This window comes from Natrix helvetica (assembly GCF_964273705.1).
Source record: "Natrix helvetica genome assembly, chromosome: 2".
In the NCBI taxonomy this organism is placed as follows: Eukaryota; Metazoa; Chordata; class Lepidosauria; order Squamata; family Natricidae; genus Natrix; species Natrix helvetica.
In genome coordinates, this window is record NC_138552.1 from 289,173,390 (window position 1) to 289,197,728 (window position 24,339).

At 46.1% G+C, this 24,339-nt stretch overlaps 3 protein-coding genes across 11 annotated transcripts in view; 2 read left to right on the top strand and 1 right to left on the bottom strand.

Annotated features, from left to right (window-relative positions):
• Window positions 1–3,016, top strand: part of SYNRG (synergin gamma) — a 103,863-nt gene extending 100,847 nt beyond the window's left edge. For all 6 annotated transcript variants that reach the window (XM_081945374.1, XM_081945377.1, XM_081945373.1 and 3 more), the window contains one exon: window positions 2,834–3,016. In XM_081945374.1, coding sequence (XP_081801500.1) covers window positions 2,834–2,965 — 132 coding nt within the window. In that variant the 3' untranslated portion in view covers window positions 2,966–3,016. The remainder of the gene's footprint in view (window positions 1–2,833) is intronic.
• Window positions 1–24,339, top strand: part of DDX52 (DExD-box helicase 52) — a 201,857-nt gene that overhangs the window by 140,208 nt on the left and 37,310 nt on the right. The window lies entirely within an intron of this gene.
• DUSP14 (dual specificity phosphatase 14) overlaps window positions 15,126–24,339 on the bottom strand; it is a 34,144-nt gene continuing 24,930 nt past the window's right edge. For all 4 annotated transcript variants that reach the window (XM_081945507.1, XM_081945508.1, XM_081945509.1 and 1 more), the window contains exon 2: window positions 15,126–16,446. In XM_081945507.1, coding sequence (XP_081801633.1) covers window positions 15,751–16,347 — 597 coding nt within the window. In that variant the 5' untranslated portion in view covers window positions 16,348–16,446 and the 3' untranslated portion in view covers window positions 15,126–15,750. The remainder of the gene's footprint in view (window positions 16,447–24,339) is intronic.

Sequence of the window (24,339 nt, forward strand, 5' to 3'; positions counted from 1 at the left end):
ATCCTGCTCTTGTCAGGATTATGAAAGAATGCCTTGCATGGTGGACTAGTCAGCAAGATTAAAATTGTGTGTAGAAAACTATAGAAATGGAAAGAACTTTGCCTGACACCAAGAAACTGAAAGAATTGCAGGGCAATGATGAGAGTTTAGAGCAGGGGCGTCAAACTCAAGGCCTGGGGGCCGTATCCAGCCTGCGGGGTGCTTAGATATGGCCTGCGGGGCCATCCTGGGAACAGTGAAGGACCAGCCCGCAGTACCTCTGCCTAGTGAAAATGATGCTCGGGAGGGCTGCGAGCGGCCTTTGCGAGCTCCGTTTTCACTGGCAGAGGGTTGCAGGAGGCAGTCGCAGCCGGAAACGGAGCTTAGGAGCCCATTTTCACTGGCAGAGGGTTGCAAGAGACCGTCGCAGCCGGAAACGGAGCTTAGGAGCCCATTTTCACTGGCAGAGAGTTGCAGGAGACCGTCGCAGCCAGAAACGGAGCTTAGGAGCCAATTTTCACTGGCAGAGGGTTGCAGGAGACCGTCGCAGCCAGAAACGGAGTTTAGGAGCCCATTTTCACTGGCAGAGGGTTGCAGGAGGCCATCGCAGCCAGAAAAGGAGCTTAGGAGCCAATTTTCACTGGCAGAGGGTTGCAGGAGGCCATCGCAGCCGGAAACGGAGCTTAGGAGCCCATTTTCACTGGCAGAGGGTTGCAGGAGGCCATCGCAGCCGGAAACGGAGCTTAGGAGCCCATTTTCACTGGCAGAGGGTTGCAGGAGGCCATCGCAGCCGGAAACGGAGCTTAGGAGCCCATTTTCACTGGCAGAGGGTTGCAGGAGACCGCCGCAGCCGGAAATGGAGCTTAGGAGCCAATTTTCACTGGCAGAGGGTTGCAGGAGGCCGTCGCAGCCGGAAACGGAGTTTAGGAGCCCATTTTCACTGGCAGAGGGTTGCAGGAGACCGTCGCAGTCGGAAACGGAGCTTAGGAGCCCATTTTCACTGGCAGAGGGTTGCAAGAGACCGTCGCAGTCGGAAACGGAGCTTAGGAGCCCATTTTCACTGGCAGAGGGTTGCAAGAGACCGTCGCAGTCGGAAACGGAGCTTAGGAGCCCATTTTCACTGGCAGAGGGTTGCAAGAGACCGTCGCAGTCGGAAACGGAGCTTAGGAGCCCATTTTCACTGGCAGAGGGTTGCAAGAGACCGTCGCAGGCGGAAACGGAGCTTAGGAGCCCATTTTCACTGGCAGAGGGTTGTAAGAGACCGTCGCAGCTGGAAACGGAGCTTAGGAGCCCATTTTCACTGGCAGAGGGTTGCAAGAGACCGTCGCAGCCGGAAACGGAGCTTAGGAGCCCATTTTCACTGGCAGAGATTTGCAGGAGACCGTCGCAGTCGGAAACGAAGCTTAGGAACCAATTTTCACTGGCAGAGATTTGCAGGAGGCCGTCGCAGCTGGAAAGGGAGCTTAGGAGCCGGTTTTCACTGGCAGAGATTTGCAGGAGGCCGTCGCAGCTGGAAAGGGAGCTTAGGAGCCGGTTTTCACTGGCAAAGCGCTAGGTCCACCACAAGCACCCCAGACACAAATGACGTCTAGCTGGCCATGGCCCCCCAGGTCAAACACAACCCTGATGCAGCCCTCAATGAAATCGAGTTTGTGTCCCCCCCCCCTGGTTTAGCATCACCAAGAAGACATTCCTGTCCGGTAGCTTATTTCACCTCACCAGGCAAGGAATACCTTCAAACCCGCACTACACTTCTTTGTCTTCTCAGTCTTACAAACAGTCCTCCATTTATGACCACAACTGGGAACCAAAATTTCCAGCACCAAGCAGGACAGTTGTGAAGTGAGTTGTGGCGGATTTTGCAACCTTTTGGCCATGTTTGTTAAGCAAATCGCAGCCACCGTTAAGCAAATCACGCGGTCATTACGCAAATCCATCTTTTCCCATTGACTTGCTTGTTGGAAACTACCTTGGAAGGTCGCAAATGATGATCACATGACAAACCCCACCCCCACCCCGGGGACTACCACCACTGTAAGTACATGTTGGTTGCCAAGCACCCGAATTTTGATCACGTGACTGTAGAGAGGCTGCCACAGTCGTTATGCATGAGAACTGGGTTGTAAGTCACCTTTTCTGGTACCGTTGTCACTTTCGAATGGTTGATAAATTGTCGTAAATCGAGGACAACCTGCCTTTGATAAGAGCATTTCTAGATTCAACTGGGATTACGCGCCACTGCAATTTGGAAAGAGATTAGATCAGCATTTTCCAAATCCTTGCCCACTTTGAAGACGTGTGGCCTTCAACTCCCATCATTCTCACCAATGGGTACCCTAGATGTGGAATTCTGGGATTTATACTTACTTTATTGTCATTGTACGTATATATACAGTATACACATACAACGAAATTCACATAACACCCAGAGACCAGGGCCAACACACATAACAATCCCCAAACACACACACACACACACACACACACCAAAAGAATTCCCTGCCCCTAAACCACCCAAGCATCCACACAACAGCCCAAGTAGTGCTGTCCAACAACTCACTGATGGTGGCCCTTTAGTTCATTGTTGAGTGCAATTATAGCTCTGGGATAAAAGCTATTCAGAAGACATGTGGTCATGTAGTTTTAATTGTTCTGTATCTTCTGCCAATTTGGAAGTTTTACACATCTGGAAGGGGCCCCGGTTAGGAAAAACTAGGTTAGACCCTTTCTCCAGAGCGCCTAGAGCGCCAGGTGTGCCCCAAAGCAGTCAACCCTTCCTTCCTTCGAGGAGACTGAGCACCAACACGCCACAAGGTGTTTCTCACGTCGTCTTCTTGCTTTCCTTCTGCTCTAGGCCTTCAACTCCGAGACGGACAGCTTCAAGCTTGCTTACGGAGGGCACCAGTACCACGCCAGCTGTGCCAACTTCTGGATCAATTGCGTGGAGCCCAAACCTCCAGGCCTTCTCTTGCCCGACCTCCTTTAAGCAGACTGTTCTCGGCCAGCCTTTGGTCTTAACAAGGGAGCAATTCCTAGAGGAAGCCGGGGGGGGGGGGGAGTTGGGGGGGGGGAAACTAGGTGCTCGAGAAGACCAATGTGAAACGGTGCTGGTGCTTTAGGGCTCTTCGAAAACATTCGTCCTAGACTAGCTGTTCTCATGGGAAGGGTAAATGCCACTGGTACATTTTTAATCTGCAAGAGCCTCACCTTGGCAAGGATTTGGAGATACACCCTGATTATTTTTGGGGGGGGATGGGTGGATTTTGCACTAAGGCGTAAATGCCTTCTGGAGCAGAACTGGACTCATGCCGCCTCTCAGATGTGGCAAAAGCGCTGATGATTTTTTTTTTGTCGAAGCGCGTGATAGTTTCCTCAAAGAAGTAACTCGGGTTTCAAACATTTGCAAGGCCCAAAAGAGTGAGGCTTCGTTTGCTTTTTAGCATGCACACCCTTTTTAAAAAAAACCTACCCCACCCCGGGCTTTTCCTTAATTCTCTCCCTAAAAGGAACTTTCTACTTTGTAGGTTTCCTAAAAATGTATCGCTGCTCGATCTAAATAATCCCATTTAAAGAAATCCCCCCCCCCCTCCAAATGGACATAAACACCTCTGCTGACACACCTTTGCGTTCCCATCTGTCCCCGTCTCTCCCCACCCAATCAAGACCCCAAGTTAGGTGAAGAGATCCGGTGATATTTGACTGAATGCAAATTGTCCTTCCAACCTTAAACTCTTTTTCAGAACTGTTGTTTTTTGGGGCACAGGCCATAGAAGAGTCCTGGCCCTTTAAAACTAATTTATTACAATGCAATATTTTCGGTTTGGCCTCACAGTTTTACAGTAGGAAAAGTGCAAATAGGAATAGTGGATAGTGAAAGCAGAGAATTTTCTACTTCAGGAGTGTGAAGCCTTCCTTGTCAACTTGAAGACTTCCGGACTTCAACTCCCAGAATTCCCCAGCTGGCTGGGGAATTCTGGGAGTTGAGGTTCGGAAGTCTTCAAGTTGACAAGGTTGGTCCCCTCTGTTTTTACTTCTACGTTTCCTTTTTAATGGCATTAACACTGTACAGGTTGCTTAGTGGCCAAACAGGATTGGCAGAGAGCACTCATCCTGCAAACCTATTTGTGATGGAAACTCTTTTGGAGCATCATCAGATTGTGGAGGTCTCTTTGCTCCACTTCTAAGCAGAAGCTGGTTTTTTGATGGCCACTGAGACGGAACCGTGATGGGGGTGTGTGTGGGCTGTTGCAAAACAAAACACACAGCCTCTTTTTTTTCTGCCTTCCCTATTTTCAGCTTGCGAGCCACCATGCACAGTTTGAACAGAGCCTTTTTTTTTTAAAACGTCAGGTTTAATGATGGTAATTATAGCCCTGGACCATGACTCATGCTCCCTGATTAGAAATGAGCTTACAGGTTGAAAATGCTTTGATCCGAGCTGTTGGTCAGAGATAAAGTCTGCATCTTTCTTCTTCTCTAATTCGACGTGAAGTCATAGCTGGCAAACTAGACGGTGTTCTCTGTTGACCCAACACATGCCTCGGCCAAGCTCAACGAGTTAATCTTGTCACTGCAGTTTGCCACTATGATGATTTTCCTATCGTCTGCTTGGTGGGAGTTTTCTCTGCAGGTGGCTTTAAAAGAGCCCTCCCGCAATGTCCCAGGACTGTTTTTCTCCCAACTTGAGAATAGAATTTGCAGAAACAGCCTCTGTGTTGGTGGCAGCCAGACCTCTCAGGGTGCAGGAGTCTTTTAGGAGGCTCCTGAAACGGTTGACTAGTTGTACAGGTGTAGGTGTCCCCCGGTGCAGTGCTTCACAGCAAAGGCCTGGCAATCAAAGATATGTCCCCCAATCCACACACACACACACACACAAACACACAGGTTATAACAACAGGAAAAGTCAAATGAGTCAGTAGGAAGGCAGGAAGAGATTGCAGGATGTGATTGCATTCATCCCTACAATACTGTCTTTCCTTCTCCCTCCCTGCTCTTTCTTCCTTCCTTCCTTCTCTTTCTTTTTCGTTCTTTCCTTCCCATTTTTCCCTTCCTTTCTTCCTGCTTCTTTTCCTTTATTTCTTTCTTTCCCTCCTTCCGTCCCTTTCTTTTTCCTTCCTTCCCCTTCTTCCTTTCTTTCCTTCCTGTTCTTTTCCTTTCCTTCTTTCTTGCCTTCATTTCCTCTTTTCCTTCCTCCCTTCCTTCCTTCCTATACTCACCATAAGCCAATCAAGAATCTCTCTCTCCAGTTCATTTCCATGTGGTTGGATATTTACCAGGCTTGGTTGAAGATATTGGTTCTCTAAGTCCCTTTGGAGTTTGCATTCAGGCTACAGACTTCTCACCTGGCATCTGGAATCCTCCTCCCAATGTGGTGGCCATGGCCACATTTCCCATAGCAAAAGGACGCCATCTTTTATGTAATAAAAAAAGGTCACATCATTGAGTTTTGCTTCACTTTGATAAATCTCTGCAGAGTACAGTCAATTTCTCTGTAGGAAGACCAGTGTTCATCAACCATGGCAGCTTGAAGATGGGCGGACTTCAAGCAAGGCTGGCTGAGGAATTCTGGGAGTTGAAGTCCACCCATCTTTAAGCCCCCAAGATGGAGAGACATTGATGTAGGCCCAAATGATGTAGATGAGCTTTCTGCAAAATCTCAAAGCAAATCTCTCCTGCCTCCCATCACCCAAAATTTCAACCCTTGGCCCCCATCCCCACTCAGTGATGAAACCACGTCCCCGCCACACCCCATAGCCACCCTTGGAGACTGAAAATAACAAAGCACTCCCTCGCTGGAATTGATCATCCATCTTTCTAATCTAATTTGTTGACTCAGAACCTTGCTTGGCTCTGTAGGACAAACAGTCCTCCGAAACTTCTCGCTGCTGAGGCAACATCCACCCCACCCCTTCAAGGCATTCACTACATCCTGACAGGTTCACTCAGGTGAAAAAAGTCGGGTCTTCAACGCTGAGGGAAACGGTGGAGTCTCTTTGAGTTCAGGGGTCTAACCAGCTTAATATTCCAGCCAGGGAGGGGAAAAAATAGCTCCAGGTTTACAAAAATGTACCAATTTGCAGCTAACGGAGAAAGGAGGAATGGCAATAAATGCATTTTCCTCTAGGTTGGTGGGTTGTTGTTGTTGTTTTCAAATGTGGCCACTTTAAGATGGGTGGACTTCAATTCCCAGAATTCCCTAGCCAGCATAGCTTTTTTTTTTTTTTCAAACTGAGGCAATTTAAGATGGGTGAACTTCAACTCCCAGAATTCCCCCAGCCAGCTATGGGGAATCCTGGGAGTTGAAATCCACCCATCTTAAAATGTCTCAGTTTGAAAAGCATTAACCCAAGTTATGGTCTGTATGAACAAAAAAGACAACAACACGTCTCAGGATGTTGCAATTGAATTCACAGCAACATTTATTTGAACTGTGGTTGTGTGAAAAGTCCCACACAGGTACCAGGCGATGAAACTTGCTTCCATGATTCATAGCTAAGCATCTCCCAAAGAAAAACAAGAATGTGGTTTCGTTTTGTTTTTAAATGATGAATGTAATAGAACAAAACACCTTCCTTTGGGGGAGATTGCAAAACCCCTCATCTTCCATTTTTTCCCTTCAAACTGTCGCACTGGACCAGGCCTCAGTCTATTAACCCAGCTTCCCTCATTCCCTTGCTAGCCAAGTCCCCCCCCCCCATTCCTTCCACCCCTGTGTCCTTGGAAACTGTATCCAAGGTTACGGTGTTTCCGCAGATTTCATTATGTTCGGCTCTTTTCTTTTCTTTTGCCTTGCTTCAAATCCAGGTTTGCGGCTGGTTTGGTTTCTTTTCTTTGTTTCTTAAGCCCAGCATCAGTTGTTCTTGCACTTTTTACAAAACCTGTTTTGCTTAAATAAGCACCTCTTTGGGGGGTGAAGGAAGCGAAAGAGACCATTGAGTGCTTTCTCCCCCTCCACCAGTGATGTGTTTCCTGCCCTGTCTGTATCAGTTTACAATCCGTGTTTCAGCTCCCATCAATCCTTTCCATCCATCCATTTTCCTGCACCGCTGTTCCCCAATGTCCTTGACTTGATCCAAACCCCAACCTAATTCCTTAAGTCTGTACCTTGACACAACACGAGTCAGGTGTATTTGTTGTTATCCTAATTTGGGGGTGGCGGGGGGTGGGAGGAAAAACAAGCCAGTTTTACGCCTCAGATCCATTCCTGGGTTTAAGGACAAGCATCCTATTGGATCACTAGGCATCCTTCATCCGGACTTTGAAGGCTAGTAAAAGGGTACCGAATCCCGATAGCCTGCAGGCCAGCTGCTTGGAAACTCAAACATTTAGCCGTGTGAGTAGAAGTGACAGAAGGCAGCTTTACTGACTACTAGAAAAACAGCTGAGTTTTTCTGCATTGAAATTCATGCCATTCAGAGCAAGGCGAGACGCTATAATTCACGGACTCCTTGTTCATCTTAAAGTTGGCTTACATCGGGTCGATCCCCCTATTTCAGGGGTGTCCAAACTTGGGAACTTTAAGACTTGTGGACTTCAACTCCCAGAATTCCCCAGCCAGCCATGGCTGGCTGGGGAATTCTGGGAGTTGAAGTCCACAAGTCTTAAAGTTCCCAAGTTTGGACACCCCTGCCCTATTTTCTCACATGTTTCGGGATGTCCAACCCATTGGGTAAATACTGAGCTAGAAGAGAGAAATAAATGCTTCCCTAGCCAGTCTTGTAGCAAATACAGAATGGCAAAAAAAAGAGAGAGAGAGAGAGAGAGAGAGAGAAAGAGAGAGAGAGAGAGAAGAAACGTCAAACTCCCTGTACATCCAGTTCTATCCACTGCGTGCAAATAGCATCACTGGAGAATTTATGAATCTCTCTTCCCCACCTTCCCTAAAGTAAATTGAAATAAAGCTGCTATTTGTGTTTGATCTGTAGAGATCACAGTTCCCTGCTTTGTTGTTCTTTTTGGTGACACTTTTTTTTTAAAAAAACTTGCCTGAAAAGAAAGGCTGCATCTCAACTCTTTTAACGCGTTCCTTCGATGGCCGTCACGGATGGCCTCCAGAATGGTGTTTGTGATTGGCATGCTTGTGATATGATGTCTCCCCTTGACTTTGCTATGCGGTGGTGTTGATACTTTTAAAAACCTGAGAATGATTGTTTTATTTATAACTTATTTATATATACATACACAGACACACATCAGTAAAATAAAATAAAATATAAAATAGACACACGCAGAGGAACCTACCCTCTCCTTCATAATCTAATATGCTGTATTGATTCCTGTTAAATTTTCTGACCCTTAATAAAATGCCGTTTCCTCTCTCAATGTGTGTCTGTGTGTGTGTCTTCTCCTTCGTCTCCTTCACGGTTGGTGAGCTGCTGGAAGAGAAGTCGATGGTGGCACTTAGCCAAACATAACCTCCTTGGATGGTGGCAAATCTGCATCTTGAATACCAGGTGCTGGAATCGAAGAAGAAAAAGTGTGTTCTTTTAACTCTCTCAAAAGCAGAATGTCCCTGCATTGGGTCTCCAACTTGAGTTTTTGTGGCCTGCAACCAAGTCAGTTGATGTAGGTGGCTCAATGGCTAAGACGCTCAGCTTGTCGATCAGAAAGGTTGGCAGTTTAGTGGTTCAAATTCCTAGCACCGCATAACGGAGTGAGCTGTTACTTGTCCAGCTTCTGCCAACCTACCTTATCTCCCTGAAAATAAGACAGGGTCTTATTTTCTTTTTGCCCACAAAATATGGCTTGGGCCTTATTATGAGGGGAGGGTTTATTGTTTTGGGGTTGCCGGGCAGCTGCTCTCTTCAGAGCGGGCTCCCAAAAAGCCGGGCACAGCCTCATGGGCGAATGGCTGTGTTGCGCTGTTGCAGCAGCGCAACACAGCAGCCATGAAGCGAACACGCTTACGAGCAGCCACCCGGCAAACCCCCTTTCCATCCGGACACAGCGTCATTCACTGACCTAGGGGTATCGCCAAGCCATGTGAGTGCCTGTTCGCCGCCGCCCGGCTCCCATGGCTTGGGGCCTTCCAAATGCCAATGAATGGCGCTCTGCACGGCTGGAGAGGCAGGTTACGCGAGCAGCTGTTCCACTCTTGCTCACGTGCCTCCCAGCCTCACGATGTCCTGGCCCAGCTCTCTCTGCAGAGGAAGAGCACCTCCGCCGCCACCGCATGGCTTTTTCTGCGGCTTCCAAACCAAATCTTCTGCCAGTGGCTGCTCTGGGCATACGCTCTATGGTTGTACGCTCTGATGGCAACTGGCCCACAACCATAGAGCGTACGCCCAGAGCGGCCACTGCCGGAAGATTCAGTTTGGAAGCCGCCGAAAAAGCCATGCGGCAGCAGTGGCAGCAGAGGTGCCCTGGCTCTGTGGGGAGAGTTGGGCCAGGGCATCGTGAGGCTTGGAGGCGCGTGAGCGAGAGCCAAACAGCCGCTCACGTAACCCACTTCCAGCTATGCAGAGCGCCATTCACTGGCATTTCGAAGGTGCCAAGCCACTGGAGCCGGGCAGCAGTGAACAGGCGCTCACGCGGCTTGGGGATACCCCTAGGTGAGTGAATGGCGCTGTGCCCGGCTGGAAAGGAGGTTTGCCAGATGGCTGCTCGTGAGCGTGGTCGCTTCATGGCTGCTGTGTTGCGCTGCTGCGACAGCACAACACAGCCATTTGCCCATGAGGCTGTGCCTGGCTCTTTGGGAGCCCACTCGGAAGAGAGCAGCCGCCCAGCAACTCCCCTCTTCAGCTAGGCACAGCGCTGCTCACCAACCTAGCGGTATCCCAAACGCAACAAGTAACGCGATCACCTTTGCCTCCCCCCGGTTCCCACAGCTTGGCAACTTCGGGATACCGCTAGGTTGGTGAGTGCCACTCTGCCTGGCCGGAGGTGGGGGGGGGTTGCCCAGGGGGCTTATTTGTGGGGGAGGGCTTATATTTTTGCCCACCAGAAAAATGTGGCATGGTCTTATTATCAGGACATGTCATATTTTCGGGGAAACACGGTAGCAGTTCGAAAGCATGTAAAAATGCAAGTAGAAAAATGGGAACCACCTTTGGTGGGAAGGTAACAGCGTTCCGGGTGCCTTAAGTGTTTAGTCATACTGACCACATGACCACAGAGACATCTTCGGACAGCGCCGGCTCTTCAGCTTTGAAATGGAGATGAGCACCACCCCCTCGAGTCGGGAATGACTAGCATACGTGCAAGGGGAAACTTTACCTTTAGCCAAGTCAGTTGATGTAGTGGCGAAAGTTCAAGTCAGAAACCAGAAAAAGATGAGTTTTAGTCTTGCCTTGTGTCAGCATTCCAAGCAACCACACCCATCGAAAGCAGAACTCTGAGGCTAGTAGATTTTCCAAAGAACATGTTTATTGGATGCATCAAATCGGCACAGGTAGGGAAAACCAACTCTATAATAGTTTTCTGCGGTTTTAGCCTAGTTAAAAGTGCAAAAGTTTCCCTCCCCGGATGTCACTGGTCACATTGTCCACTGTCTGGGGAATTCTGGGAGTTGAGGTCCACCCATCTTCAAGCTGCCAAGGCTGAGAAACAGTGCTCTAAGCAAAATAAATGCTGTTTTGAACCTTTCATCAACTCTTATTCAGTTCAGCCTGCAGGCTTTGATACGCGATATTAAGCGATAAAAACAGATTGGCAGGCTATAATACAGACTCCAAAGAGCTTCACAGCTTCACAGCTTGCACAGGCCAAGTGTTGACAGCAGCAGGCAGCTATAGAGAGGAACAAGAATTTGCAAGGCAACACAATCATTTGGGCGTACAATGCCCTTGCTCAGTAGGTGGTTTTGCTCACCTAGAATTACCAAGAACAGGGCAAATCTAGCAGCTGCGTCCATTCATGCTTAACTGGGTTAAGCGTTCACCTTGGGTACTTGTTTTGTCACTTAGTTGTGTGAATGCAGCTTGTTTGGTCTGTTTATTGTTCGATCTCTTGCATAAGCCCCTCCAAAACAAGTTTATTTCGTTCCCAGTTTAGGTGTTTTGAAAGAACCTGGCCAACCTATGGGGCACAATGTACATAATGTTAATCCTCTCAAGTGAGGTGTTTTGTTTTGTTTTCAATTGAGCAAGGATAGTTTTATATGAATACACACTCCTTCCTGGGCATCCTGTTCCATCTGACCATTTTTTAACATCTGTTTTTTAACTACCGTATTTTTCGGAGTATAAGACGTACCCTTTTCCCGCAAAAAAGAGGGTGAAAATCTGGGTGTGTCTCATACACTGAACACAGCATTTTTGGCCTCCCGAAACCCACCCCCTTTGCAAAAATAGCTGTGCAGAGCACTCTATAAGCCTCCTAAAGGCTATGCATGCCCTTTTTTGACAAAAAAATGGACTCGTTTTTACAAAAATGGGCCATTTTGGGGAGGTTTGCAGAGTGTAAAAACTTTTTTTTAATTTGACTCTTCAAAACCTTGCTGTGTCTTATACTCTGGTTCATCTTATTCTCCGAATAATACGGTAAGTACTAGCTGATAACCCGGCATTGTCCGGGTATTTATTTATAGGGGGGGAAATCTCCGGACCAAAGGTAATTTCTAATTTTCCCTTACGAGAGGAAGCCCCCTTGGGGAGTACTGCAAAGCTGTTACCATGGCAACAACACTGCTCTGTACAGTAGAAGCCATTTTACAGCAGTACAGTAGAAGCCATTTTAAGGCACAACAGTCTGTATCTTAACAGAACACACACCCTGAGGGATGTTAGGGATGTCTTATCCCCACAGCATTTTTTTCCAGAGAGTAAGTCATCTGTGTCCCAGGTTTGGTTGAAATTGTTCGAGGCGTTCCAGAGTTATGCTGGAATGAACACACACACACACACCCACATTTGTATATATATAGATATATTAGAATATAGAACATAAAATCATAGGGCTGGAAGGGACCTCAGAGGTCTTCTAATCCACCCCCCTGCTTAAGGCAGGACATCTTATACTGTCAGTCAGATGGTTGTCCAGTCTGTTTTTGAAACCCACCCACAACTCTGGGAGATAAGCTATTCCACTGATTAATTGTTCTATCAGGAAATTTCTCCTTATTTTTAGGCTGGATCTCTCTTTAACAAGCTTCCGCCCTTTACTTCTTGTCATGCCCTCAGGTGCTTTGGAGAATAGCTTAACTCCCTCTTCTTTGTGGCAGCCTCTGAAGTACTGAAAGACAGTTATCCCGTCCCCACAATTTTTCTCTTCGACAGGCTAGACCAGTGGTGGGCAACCTTTTTTTTCAACTGAGCCAAATCTCGCCAAAACCACGATTGAAATTTACTTTGAGAGCCACATTTTTAAAACCGAAAATACATAGGATGGTACACTGTTTTTAGTTTCAATAAGTTTTTATTGAGAATATTCTGCATGCAAGTATCCACATAGGTCGGGAGGATACAAATAACACAACTAATAAAACAAAAACTTTAGAACGATATTATTTATCGATAACGTTAAATTCCGTAAAATTTGCCTTACAATGTAGAGAAAATTACATCCTGACATTGACTGACAAAGTCACAACCACTAATGTGAACATTGGCCTTGCATTTCCTTGGATAGTTTGAGTAAGTCAGGTTTGTATGTTGTTGTTTTTAATTTCATCTCTCTCTCCCACTTTCTTTCTTTTGTTTCTTTTTCTTTCTCTCTCTCTCTCTGTCTCTTTGTCTCTCTCTCCCTCCCTCCCCCATCACTGTCACTCTGTGTGTGTGTGTGTCTGTCTGTCTCTCACTCACTCTGTGTGTGTGTGTGTCTGTCTCTGTCTCTCCCTCTGTCTCTCTCCCCTCCCTTCCTCTCTCTCTGTCACTCTGTGTATGTGGGTGTGTCTGTCTCTCACTCATTCACTTAATCACTCACTCTGTGTGTGTCTCTCTGTCTGTCTATCTTTCTCTCCCTCCCTCCCCCTCTCTGTCTCTCTCTGTCTGTGTGTGTGTGTGTGTCTGTCTGTCAGTCTCTCTCTGATTCCCTCCCTCACTCCCTCTCTCTGTTCCTCTCTCTGTCTGTCTTTCTCACTCACACACACACACACTGTGGTCACCTTGTTGAGTGTTCCAATCACATTTGAAACACTCAACAACTGGCCTGCATTTATGGTATTTTGCAGCATTCTGCAGTCATAGGACCAAAATTGGTTGTCACTCGCCCGGGCTTTTGCAGAAGCTTCCCTCCGAAGCCCGAGAGGAGGGAGGGGAGCGGGCACCCGGCACACAGAAGAGCCGCATTAAAGGGTGTAAAGAGCCGCATGTGGCTCCCGAGCCGCGGGTTGCCCACCACTGGGCTAGACCAGTGATGGCGAATGTTTTTCTGCTTGGGTGCCAAAAAGGCGTGCGTGCGTGATAGTGTGCCCACACCCATAATGCAATGCCCTCCCCCCATGCTCATCCCCCACGCATGCGCGCAGGCCTCACAGAAAGCCTCCTGAAGCCTGGGGAGGGCAAAAAAATAGTCCAAAGGGCCTACCGGAAGTTCATATCCGAACTTCCGGTAGTTCTGTGGGGCCTGTTTTTTGCCATCCACAGGCTCCGGAGACTTTCCTGAAGCCTGGGAAGGGCAAAAACAGCCTCCTCCCACTCTCCGGAAGGCCAGAAAATTAGCTGGCCAGTGCCCACTGGAGCTGACAGGGCAACACCTCGCGTACCCTCAGATATGTCTCCGTGTGCCACCTGTGGCACGCGTGCCATAGGTTCGCCATCACGGGCTAGACATACCTAGTTCCCACTACCGCTAAGCTAATTAGTTCCCACTACCACTAATTAAGCCATACTCTTGACCAGGATTCCAGGCTATCACCCACTCTCCTCTGTCATATTCCATTCCCCCTTTTTTTGTCCTTTTTTCACTCAATATGACTAAACATACCAGTGACTGGAAAAGTTCACCTTTGACCTGCTCTATTCTATTTTGGGCACCAGAAAATAGGCTTTTTAAATAATAATGATGATGATGATGATGATGATGATGATGATGATGATGATGACGATGCAAAAAGCTACACTGCTTGGATCCGCATGTATATTATGAAAATACGTTACGACGTCCTAGGCCCCTGGGTGGGGCCCGACTAGTAATCAATGCCAAATCCGGCAAAACAACTGGCCGCTGTGATACAATCGTATAATAATTGGCCAGGCTTTTCTGTACATTGAAAAGATCGTTTTAATTATTCTCCCCATTCTTTGAATGAACATCATCATTTCCTTCTCTCAGATTTTACTTAGGTGTTTGGTTGAATTAGGGACGCGGTGGCTCAGTGGCTTGCTCAGTGACACTGAGCTTGTCGATCAGAAAGGTCAGCAGTTCGGCGGTTTGAATCCCTAGCGCCGCGTAACAGAGTGAGCTCCCGTTACTTGTCCCAGCGTCTGCCAACCTAGCAGTTCGAAAGCACATTAAAAATGCAAGTAGAAAAATAGGAACCACCTTTAGTGGGAAGGTAACAGTGTTCCATGCGCCTTTGGCGTTGAGTCATGCAGCCACATGACCACGGAGATGTCTTCGGACAGCGCTGGCTCTTCGGCTTTGAAACTGAGATGAGAACCGCCCCCTAGAGTCGGGAACGACTAGCACATATGTGCAAGGGGAACCTTTACCTTTACCTTTTGGTTGAATTATTTTATTTGTTTCATTAATTACAGGTAGTTCTTGACTTACAACAGTTTGTTTAGTGACTGTTTGATGTTACAACAGCACTGGAAAAATTGACATGATTGTTTTTCAGTCTTATGACTGTTATAGCATCCTTATGGTCATGTGATCAAAACTCAGATATTTGGTTCGTCTTTATGACGGTTGCAGTGTCCCAGGGTCATATGATCACCTTTTGCAACCTTCTGACAAGCCAAGTCAATGGGAAAGCCAGATTCACTTAACAACTACATTACTAACTTAACAACTGCAGTGATTCCCTTGTGTCAAAAAGGTCATAAAAGGGGGTAAAACTCACTTAACAAGTGTCTTGATTAGCAACAGAAATTGTGGCATCAATTTTGGTCATAAGTTGAAGACTACCTGTATATCCTGATAGTTTGCACCTGAGCAGTTCACAAATGTGTTAGACAAAATAAGGCAATCGGTTTTTTTAAAAATCCCTAAGGTAATTGCAAATGCAAGAATGGCTAAGAAAGAAAGAAAAATACGACGCAGTCTTTGAAGTCTCTAAATTATTTTATTTGTGGCAGATTCCCCCACCCTGATTTCACCCCCCAAAATGAAATTCCAAAGCTGAGCTATACATTAACAGAAAGGAATGGAAGACCTTTCTGACTAAATACTTATATTTAATAATTTCCTCTCTATTTGGAGATGGACCATTACTTTTGTTGTTGTTGTTGTTTAATCTCACATGGTACAGAGTTATGGTCCCTCCTTCTGAGATGGTTTGCCAAGAAAACATTTATTACAAGTGAGAAAAATAATAATAATAATAATTAATCCTCAATGATCCCAATAGCTATCAGGTACGTTGTCCCTTCCCCATGTTAAGTGACTTGAAGTCGTGAATTCTTCTTTTCCTTGAAATGAACTTGCAGAGTCCACTTTACAGATACAAAAGGCAATTTTCCTTGCAAAAGTGATTCCACAGGATGTAGCTTTAAGGCCCCCTTGATGAAGAGGTTGCTGGTTTAGTGCTTTGAAGATGCTTCTGAGGTGCAGCTGACCCAAAAGGAGCTGGAGCCAAGAAGTGGGATGCTTTCCAAAGAGAGGTGGAAGGTCTTCACGGATCTGGCCAGTTTAGGGTGCCTCACCACTGCCTGCTCCAACTTCCTCTCTTCAGATCCCCCAGTAAGGCATAAAGACCCTCCCTCCCCTTGCATAAACATCTGGCATCGTCCCGTATGCAGTTTGCACCATTTTCACGCTGTTACGGCCGTACAGCTCCCATTCGTACTCTATCAGCTGCCTCCAGAAGCCCACATTTGGCCGTATGACCGGGCGCCTCGATTTGACCCAGTTGTAGGCCTCGTACAGGGTGACGTTTTGGTACTTCATCAGGTAGGCGATGCACAGCGTGGCCGATCGGCTCACCCCGGCCGCGCAGTGGACCAAAGTAACGCCGTTCTTCCGAGCCACGCTCTGGATCTTGTCTGCCACGCTGTCGAAGTAAAGAGAAATCGGGGCGCTGGGTATATCAGCCACGGGCACCCGGACGTACTCAAAGTCGGGGAAGTTGAGGTTTGGGAGTTCGACGGTGGCGTTGATGATGCAGGTGATCCCGCGGGATAAGAGCAGCTGGCGGTTGGTGGCGACGCTGCCTTTGCTGAGGTACAGGAAGGGAGTGATTTGGGCAATGCCAGCCATCGTCCCTTCGGAGTAAAAGCGAGGTGTTAAGGGAGTTCGTGGGAGCGTGTAGTGTCTTCGTGCTGTCATAGAAAGGAAGCCCGGCTGCTCAGATTTTCATGCCAGATGGATTCTCTGGGATCCGTATTTTCTTTTCTTGATAATGTATCACGTTGTGTTTTCTTTCACCTGCCAAATGCAGAGGAAGATCGATTTTAAAACATGTCTACACATGGAGGGAAAACAATTGTTGCCTGTTTATTAATTATTATTATTAATTATTATTAAAATAATTATGATTATTTATTTGCTTGTATCCCACCAGCGGCGAGCCAACACACTTTCCTCTTCCTATTTTCTCCACAACAACAATCCTGTGAGGTGGGCTTTTGCTGAAAGAGAACAACTGGCCCAAAGTCATCCAGTCAGTTTTCATGGCTAAGGGGTGGGGGGTGGAGATTAGAACTCATCGTCTCCTGGTGATTGGACTGAAGTCACCTAACCTACTTTCATGCCTAGGGCAGGGCTAGAACTCCCAGTCTCTTGGTGATTCATCCAAAATCACCCAGCTGGCTTTCATGGCAGGACTTGAACTCACAATCTCCTACTTTCTAGCCCGGTGCCTTAACCACTAGACCAAACTGGCTCTCTAACGGAAACTATCCAGCAAAATAAGCAAGGCCCTGTTGAAACTGGAAATCAGTTCTATTGCTGGACTGCACCTGATGTGGGATAGTACAGCTAGTGCTGTACTAATAGAGAGAGATCAAAATAAGGCAGGGGTGTCAAACTCGATTTCATTGAGGGCCGCATCAGGGTTGTGTTTGAGCTCCAGGGGCCGGGGTGGGTGTGACCATGATGGGCGTGAACAGCTCATGTCAGGGACCCCTGTGGAGGCCCGAGCACTCTGCCAGCAAAACCAGGATCCCCAGCTCTGTTTTCGGCTGCCACGGCCTCCCACAACGCTCCTGCAACCTCCCGAGCTTTGTTTTCGCTGGCAGAAGCACCGCGGGCCGGTCCTTTGCTGTTTCCAGGGTGGCCCCGCAGGCAAGATCTACCCTCTTTCCCCGAAAATAAGACGCCCCCCCCCCCGGATAATAAGCCCAATTGGGCTTTTGAGCGCATGCGCCAAAATAAGCCGTCCTCTGAAAATATTGCAACACACAGCAGCCATGAAGTGACCACGTTCGCCGCCTCCTGCACCTCAAAAATAATAAGACCTCCCCGAAAACAAGGCCAAGCGCTTATTTCGGGGGTCAAAACAGGGTTTTATTTTCAGGGAAACACGGTAAATACCCAGCGGACCGGATTCGGCCCCTGGGCCTTGAATTTGACACCCTTGAAATAAGGAAATATCTATTTTGGAATAAACAACGATAGAGTGGGCTCCGATTTGGGCTAATAATTTGATGTCCTCTTTCCCAGCCCTCTTCCCACTGTTCTCATTCATTGTCTTCATGTACAGCTTTTCTCAAAGAAAAACAAGATGCTATTTTTATCCAGAACACATCATCAGCCACGGCTACCTGCCTGCTGTGCTTTGCCACCAGACTGACCCGCCTGTCCCTGCTCAATTCGTTTAATTTCTTCTCTCTGAACACGTCTGTTCTTTTAACTTAAAGGAGACACCAGGACAAAGATTAATTGTAAGCCAGGGGTGACCTACCTTGGCAACTTCAAGACTTGTGGACTTCAACTCCCCGAATTCCCCAGCCGAGCAGGATTGAATTGTGGGTGTTGAAATCCACAGGCCAGGTCGAACGTCTTTGGAGTAAGCCAAAGGGTTGACACTACTGAAAATATCTTAATATGTCTTAAAATATCTTAAAATATCTTAAGTGATTATCCTATTAACAAAGCATTCACTGAAAAGCAAAAGGATTACAGAATGTCAAGGTGACTTGAAATGTTTTCTTTCAGGTAATTTCAGCTGTGATGCTCTTTAGCTCATCTACCAAAGAAACACCTAAACCAGGTGATTTTGGTACCTCAATATTGCACCTGTTGGATTTCTATCTTCTATTGTTCTGTTCTGTTCCATTCCGTTCCGTTCCATATTTCTATTATTATTCCATTCCATATCTTCTATTTTATTCCATTCCAATCCAATCCAATCTCCTATTCTATTCTATTCTATTCCATTCCATCCCAATCTCTATTCTATTCTATTCCAATCCAATCCATTCCATTCCAATCCAATCTTCTATTCTATTCTATTCCATTCCATCCCAATCTCTATTCTATTCTATTCCATTCCAATCCAATCTCCTATTCTATTCTATTCTATTCCATTCCAATCCAATCAATTCCATTCCAATCCAATCTTCTATTCTATTCTATTCCATTCATCCCAATCTCTATTCTATTCTATTCCATTCCAATCCAATCTCCTATTCTATTCTATTCTATTCCATTCCATTCCAATCCAATCTCCTATTCTATTCCATTCCATTTCAATCTCCTATTCTATTCTATTCTATTCTACTCTACTCTACTCTACTCTACTCTACTCTACTCTACTCTACTCTACTCTACTCTACTCCACTCCACTCCACTCCACTCCATTCCAATATCTACTCTACTCTACTCTGTTCTATTCTATTCTATTCTATTCTATTCTATTATTATTTTTATTATCGGCTCAAATGTTTGAGCTGAGCCAGGGACAAGAAGCTGCTTCAAATTTTTGTTACCCTTCCAAATCTTGATCGTTAATTAAATCAATTTCATACGGACAATAATTCAAACCGTGATTGGGAGGATCCAGAGTAAACCATGATTTTATGAATGGCCCTTTCTCCCTTGGGCTTTAATTTTATTTCCAGTTTTTGCTTTGCACACTGCCTACATAACCAGCTGGCTAAGAAGAACCTGAAATAAACCTTCATTTCCAAAGCTAGGAGCCCTCCAGGGTCTCCATGTGGCCCAGATGGCAGCTTTACTTATGCTTCTGTGGCCGCCAACTTGACTTTTTTGACCACTCTCCCAGACACCTGAGAGAAACCCCTTTGCTTATACTTCTAAATCAGTGTTTGGCAAGTCAGGTGAACTTCAATGCCCAGAATTCCTCAGGCTGGCTGGGGAATTCTGCAAGTCCACATATTTGAAAGCTGCCAAAATGGAGAAACGCTGCTCTCCAGAATTATAACTGATCTGTTTGAGCCTCTTGTGTGAACAGAACCCAAATGTGGAGGGTTTAGTGTTCGTTCAGGATTTCAGGCCACACACGGAGGCCACCAGCAGTGCTTGCAGGGAGGTTAAATGATGAAAGCAGCTTCACACGGCCACCTCAGCATCCATCCCTTCTCCTAGGTCCAGATGAGCCCGCACGCAAAGTGTGCTTGCGCATGTGCTTCCTTTTTGGCCCTCCAAGGTTTGCGTGCGGGCTCATCTGGGCCACAACCTGGAAGAGGAGCTGCCCAGGAGGTATGCGTGCACTGGAAAATGAACTTCTGGTTTACAGCAAGTGCATGTGCTCCGGCCAGCTAGTCTTCAGTTTACTGGCACGCATGAACACACAACAATCAGCTGAGCAGTGTACATGCTCAAGCCGGAAAACCAGGCTCTTCCAGTTTCCGGCACCGCCCCACACACCAAGGCCAGGTGATCATCGCGTGCGCATGCGCTCCAGGAACCCGGAAGAGGAATGGGCGAAGCCACACATGCCAGGCGACATGGCTCCGTGTGCCACTTCAGGCATGCATCACGGTCCTGGGTACAAATTAGAAAATGACTTAAGACCACAACTGAACCCATTTTTGGGGGTTGCTAAGTGAGACAGTGGTTAAGTGACTTTTGCCCCATTTTTTGATCTTTCTTGCCACGGTTGTTAAGTGAATCATTGCAAGTTGTTAAGTTAATAATTTACGTTTTGGTCACCACATTACAAAAAAGATGTTGAGACTTTGGCAAAAGTGCAGAGAAGAGCAACTAAGATGATTAAAGGCCTAGAGACTGAAACATATGAAGAACAGGTTGCAGGATTTGGGTTTGGCTAGTTTAGATAAAAGGACAAGGCGTGACATGATAGAGAGCATTCTAGTATTTGAGAGGCTGCCGCAAAGAAGAGGGGGTCAACGTATTTTCCAAAGCACCAGAAGGCAGGACAAGAAACAATGGTTGGAAACTAATCAAACAGAGAAGCGACCTGGAATTAAGGAGAAACTTTCTAACCATGAGAACAATTAACCAGTGGAACAGCTTGCTGAATGTTGGGCTATGAGATGACGACTTCAAACAGTTTTAACAAATGAGTAGAGTCCATGATGACAAAATAATACAGGGTGTCTGTGTAGAGAAAGAGATTTGAACATCAGATAAATAGGATTCCCACTTATCCTTCATCAACAGATGGCAAAGTCACCACCTGTAAGGTGGAACTAGAACTCAGAGTCTCCTGGTGATAGGCTCAAAGTCATCCACTAATTTTCATGCCTAACACGGGACTAGAACTCGTATTCTCCTGGTGATTGGCTCAATCACCCAACTGGCTTTCATGCCTAAGGTGGGACTAGAACTCACAGTCTCCTGGTGATTGGCTCAAAGTCACCCAACTGGCTTTCATGCCTAAGGTGGGACTAGAACTCACAGTCTCCTGGTGATTGGCTCAAAGTCACCCAACTGGCTTTCATGCCTAAGGTGGGACTAGAACTCACAGTCTCCTGGTGATTGACCCAAAGTCATCCACTAATTTTCATGCCTAACACGGGACTAGAATTCGTATTCTCCTGGTGATTGGCTCAGTCACCCAACTGGCTTTCATGCCTAAGGTGGGACTAGAACTCACAGTCTCCTGGTGATTGACCCAGCTAATTGTCATGCCTAACATAGGACTAGAACTCGTATTCTCCTGGTGATTGGCTCAAAGTCACCCAACTGGCTTTCATGCCTAAAGTGGGACTAGAACTCACAGTCTCCTGGTGATTGACCCAGCTAATTGTCATGCCTAACATAGGACTAGAACTCGTATTCTCCTGGTGATTGGCTCAAAGTCACCCAACTGGCTTTCATGTCTAATGCAGAACTAGAACTCAGTCTCCTAGTAATTGGCTTAAAGTCACCCAACTGGCTTTCATGACTAAAGGGGGATTAGAACTCACAGTCTCCTGGTTTCCAACAGAACCTTCACCACTTGACCCAACTGTCTCCCACCTGCAGCTCTTTGATTTGTCATTTACAAAAACGCGCAATGCTTTTGACTGCTTGAAGCAATGCCCACTCCCCAAATGCCTTGTGTGGTTTAGGCTGTGTGTCTCCTTTGTTTGATGCAATTTGATCCGGAGAGCATCATCTGACAGCTTTGCCTCTGAGGAGAAACATTTTAGCCGGAGAATATGAGACTTGGGATCTATGCCAAACCGAGAACCAAATGCTACCCCTGGGATTAGCAGAGATAGAGAATAAACCCAAAGCAATCGAATGAGCATCTTTCATTATATTTATCTTTCAGATGCTTGCAACAACAACAACACGAAGTGAGAAAAATCTGCAGACTTTTAAAATAGCAAGTGGATAAAAATGACGTTGTGTGGTTAGTTTCTTAGGCTGGCAATTATCCTTAGAACAGTATTTTTTTAAACTTGGCAACTTTAAGTTGGGTGGACTTCAACTCCCAGAATTCCTCTAGCCAAGGTGCTAGCTAGAGAATTGTAGGAGTCGAAGTACACATATTTTTTAAGATTTACTAAGTTTGAAACATACTGTCCTAGAAAATGGAGGTCATGGTGCACTGATGATGTTACCTAGTTGGGTAATGAAATGTCTGCAAGAAAACAATTAATCAGTGGAACAAGTTGCCTCCAGAAGTTGTGAATGCTCCAACACTGGAAGATTTTAAGAAGAGATTGGATTACAATTTGTCTGAAATGATAACGGGTGTCTTGCTTGAGCAAGGGGTTGGACTAGAAGACCTCCATGGTCCCTTCCAACTGTGTAAGTCTGTTATTCTGCTTGACAACTCTGCCTTATGTCACCTATACTTTAAATTACTTATCCCAGAGAAAATCGATCTAATGTGACCACTAAGAGTTGACACCAACTTCCAGGCACATAATTCATCAATCAGTCAATCAATCAATCAATCAATCAATCAATCAATCAACTTTATTACCCCTTGATTCCTCAAGGATATGTCCATGAAATTTAATGAAGTCTAGCTTGATATGAAGAAGATTTTACTAATTTACCTGGAATGTTTCAAGATGTTGAAGGACCTAGTAAGGCACACAAAGAAAAAACTTAGAAGACAATGGCAAATCATTTCTATGCTACAGGTAATCCTTGACTTATGATTATAATTGAACCCAAAATCTCTGTTGCTAAGCAAGGGAGTTGTTAAGTGAGTTTTGCTCCATTTTACAGCCCAAAGGTGCTTTTTTTTCAAGAGGCAACTGGACTTTCCGGTTTTTCTTTGAAGACGTTTTGCTTCTCATCCAAGAAGCTTCTTCAGCTCTGACTGGATGGTTGGGAATGGAATATAAATATAAGTGGCCTATAAATCCTTCCATTCCCCACCATCCAGTCAGAGCTGAAGAAGCTTCTTGGAGGAGAAGCGAAACATCTTCAAAGAAAAACCAGAAAGTCCAGTTGCCTCTTGAAAAAAGAACCTTTGGGACAACCATGACCTGGATGACTGAGAATCTCCACAGACATTTTACGGCCTTTTTGTCACAGATGTTAAGTGAATCATTGCAGTTGTTAAATGAAGCATGCGGTTGTTGAGAAAATCCAGTTTCCCCCATTAACTTTGCTTGTCAGAAGCCGGCTAGGGAAGGTTACTAATGGTGACCACATGACCCCGGGACATAAATGCATACGTTAAATAAACATGAGCCAGTTGCCAAGCGCCCAAATTTTAATCACATGATCATAGGGCTGCTGCAATGGTCGTAAGTGTAAAAAACAGTCATAAGTCTCTTTTTTTCAGCCCCGTTGTAACTTCAATCACTAAATAAATGGTTGTAAGTTGAGGACTAGCTATATTCCCAAAAGCTCCTGTAGGAAAGTATCCACCAACTCTTTAGAACTCAAGATTTTTTCCTCTTGCTTTGCTGGGTAGTACCACTTAATCAAGCTTTTGATCTGAAAAATACTAAGCAGAGATGGACTAGTTAGGAGGCACCCGGAAATGTCGGCACCGTAGGCTAGACGGATAGATAAATAAAAATCTGGAAGAAGTCACTGACGAATCATAATATTGTTGCCAAAACAGAGGATGCTTTCAAGAAAAGTCACGAGCTGACTAAATGGGCCTCTTTAACCTTCACCCTGTAATCAAAGTCAGTTCCTCTGTAAGGAAACTAAAGCTATCCTTTAAAAAAAATAGACAAGAGAGACGATGACACTTTTTCGAGATGCCTCTAGGCTCCAGGTCAACAGCTTTCCTGCACCTGCAGCCTCCAGATATTTTGGAGAAGAAGTCACAACTTCTCCTCTTCTGGGAGATCTGAATTGCCCAATTGGGGAGTAGCTCTACCTACATCTTCCCCTTTATGGCCTGTCTCTCTTTCCCAACTTAGTCTCTCTCCTAATTTATTGGTCTCTCTCCCCAATAAAATGGAAATATTGATTTATGTCCACTTATTTTTTTTAAAAAAAACCCTGTTTCTGGCTTCTGGGGGATGTATGTCCAAAGCAGAGTTGGTATTCAGCCAGTTTGGACCGGTTCAGCCGAACCGGTAGTAGAAATTGTGGGCGAATCTGTCTGAACTGGCTGAATACCATCTCTGAGTTGGATATACAGTATATCCTCCTGATCACCCGCTACAGCTCTATGCTGTCCTATTTAGACACATTTTTGAGGCCGGGCACATGCGTGTAAGGTGCATGTGCTAACAAAGCGCATGCACGGAAAGCTGGGTGCATACACGGAAGGGGCGTGTGTTGTGAACCGGGCAGGTGTACACGCAGCGAAGCGGTGGTAACAAAATGTGAAACCCACCACTGGTCCAACTCTGTGGACCATGGCAAAGACCAAGAAACTGATGAGTAGACCGGTTCCTTGAAGCCTCTCTGGATAAGGGGAAGACAGGAGATTACCCACATGTGCTCCGGGTGGCTGTTCCTTGCAATTAGACCACAAGA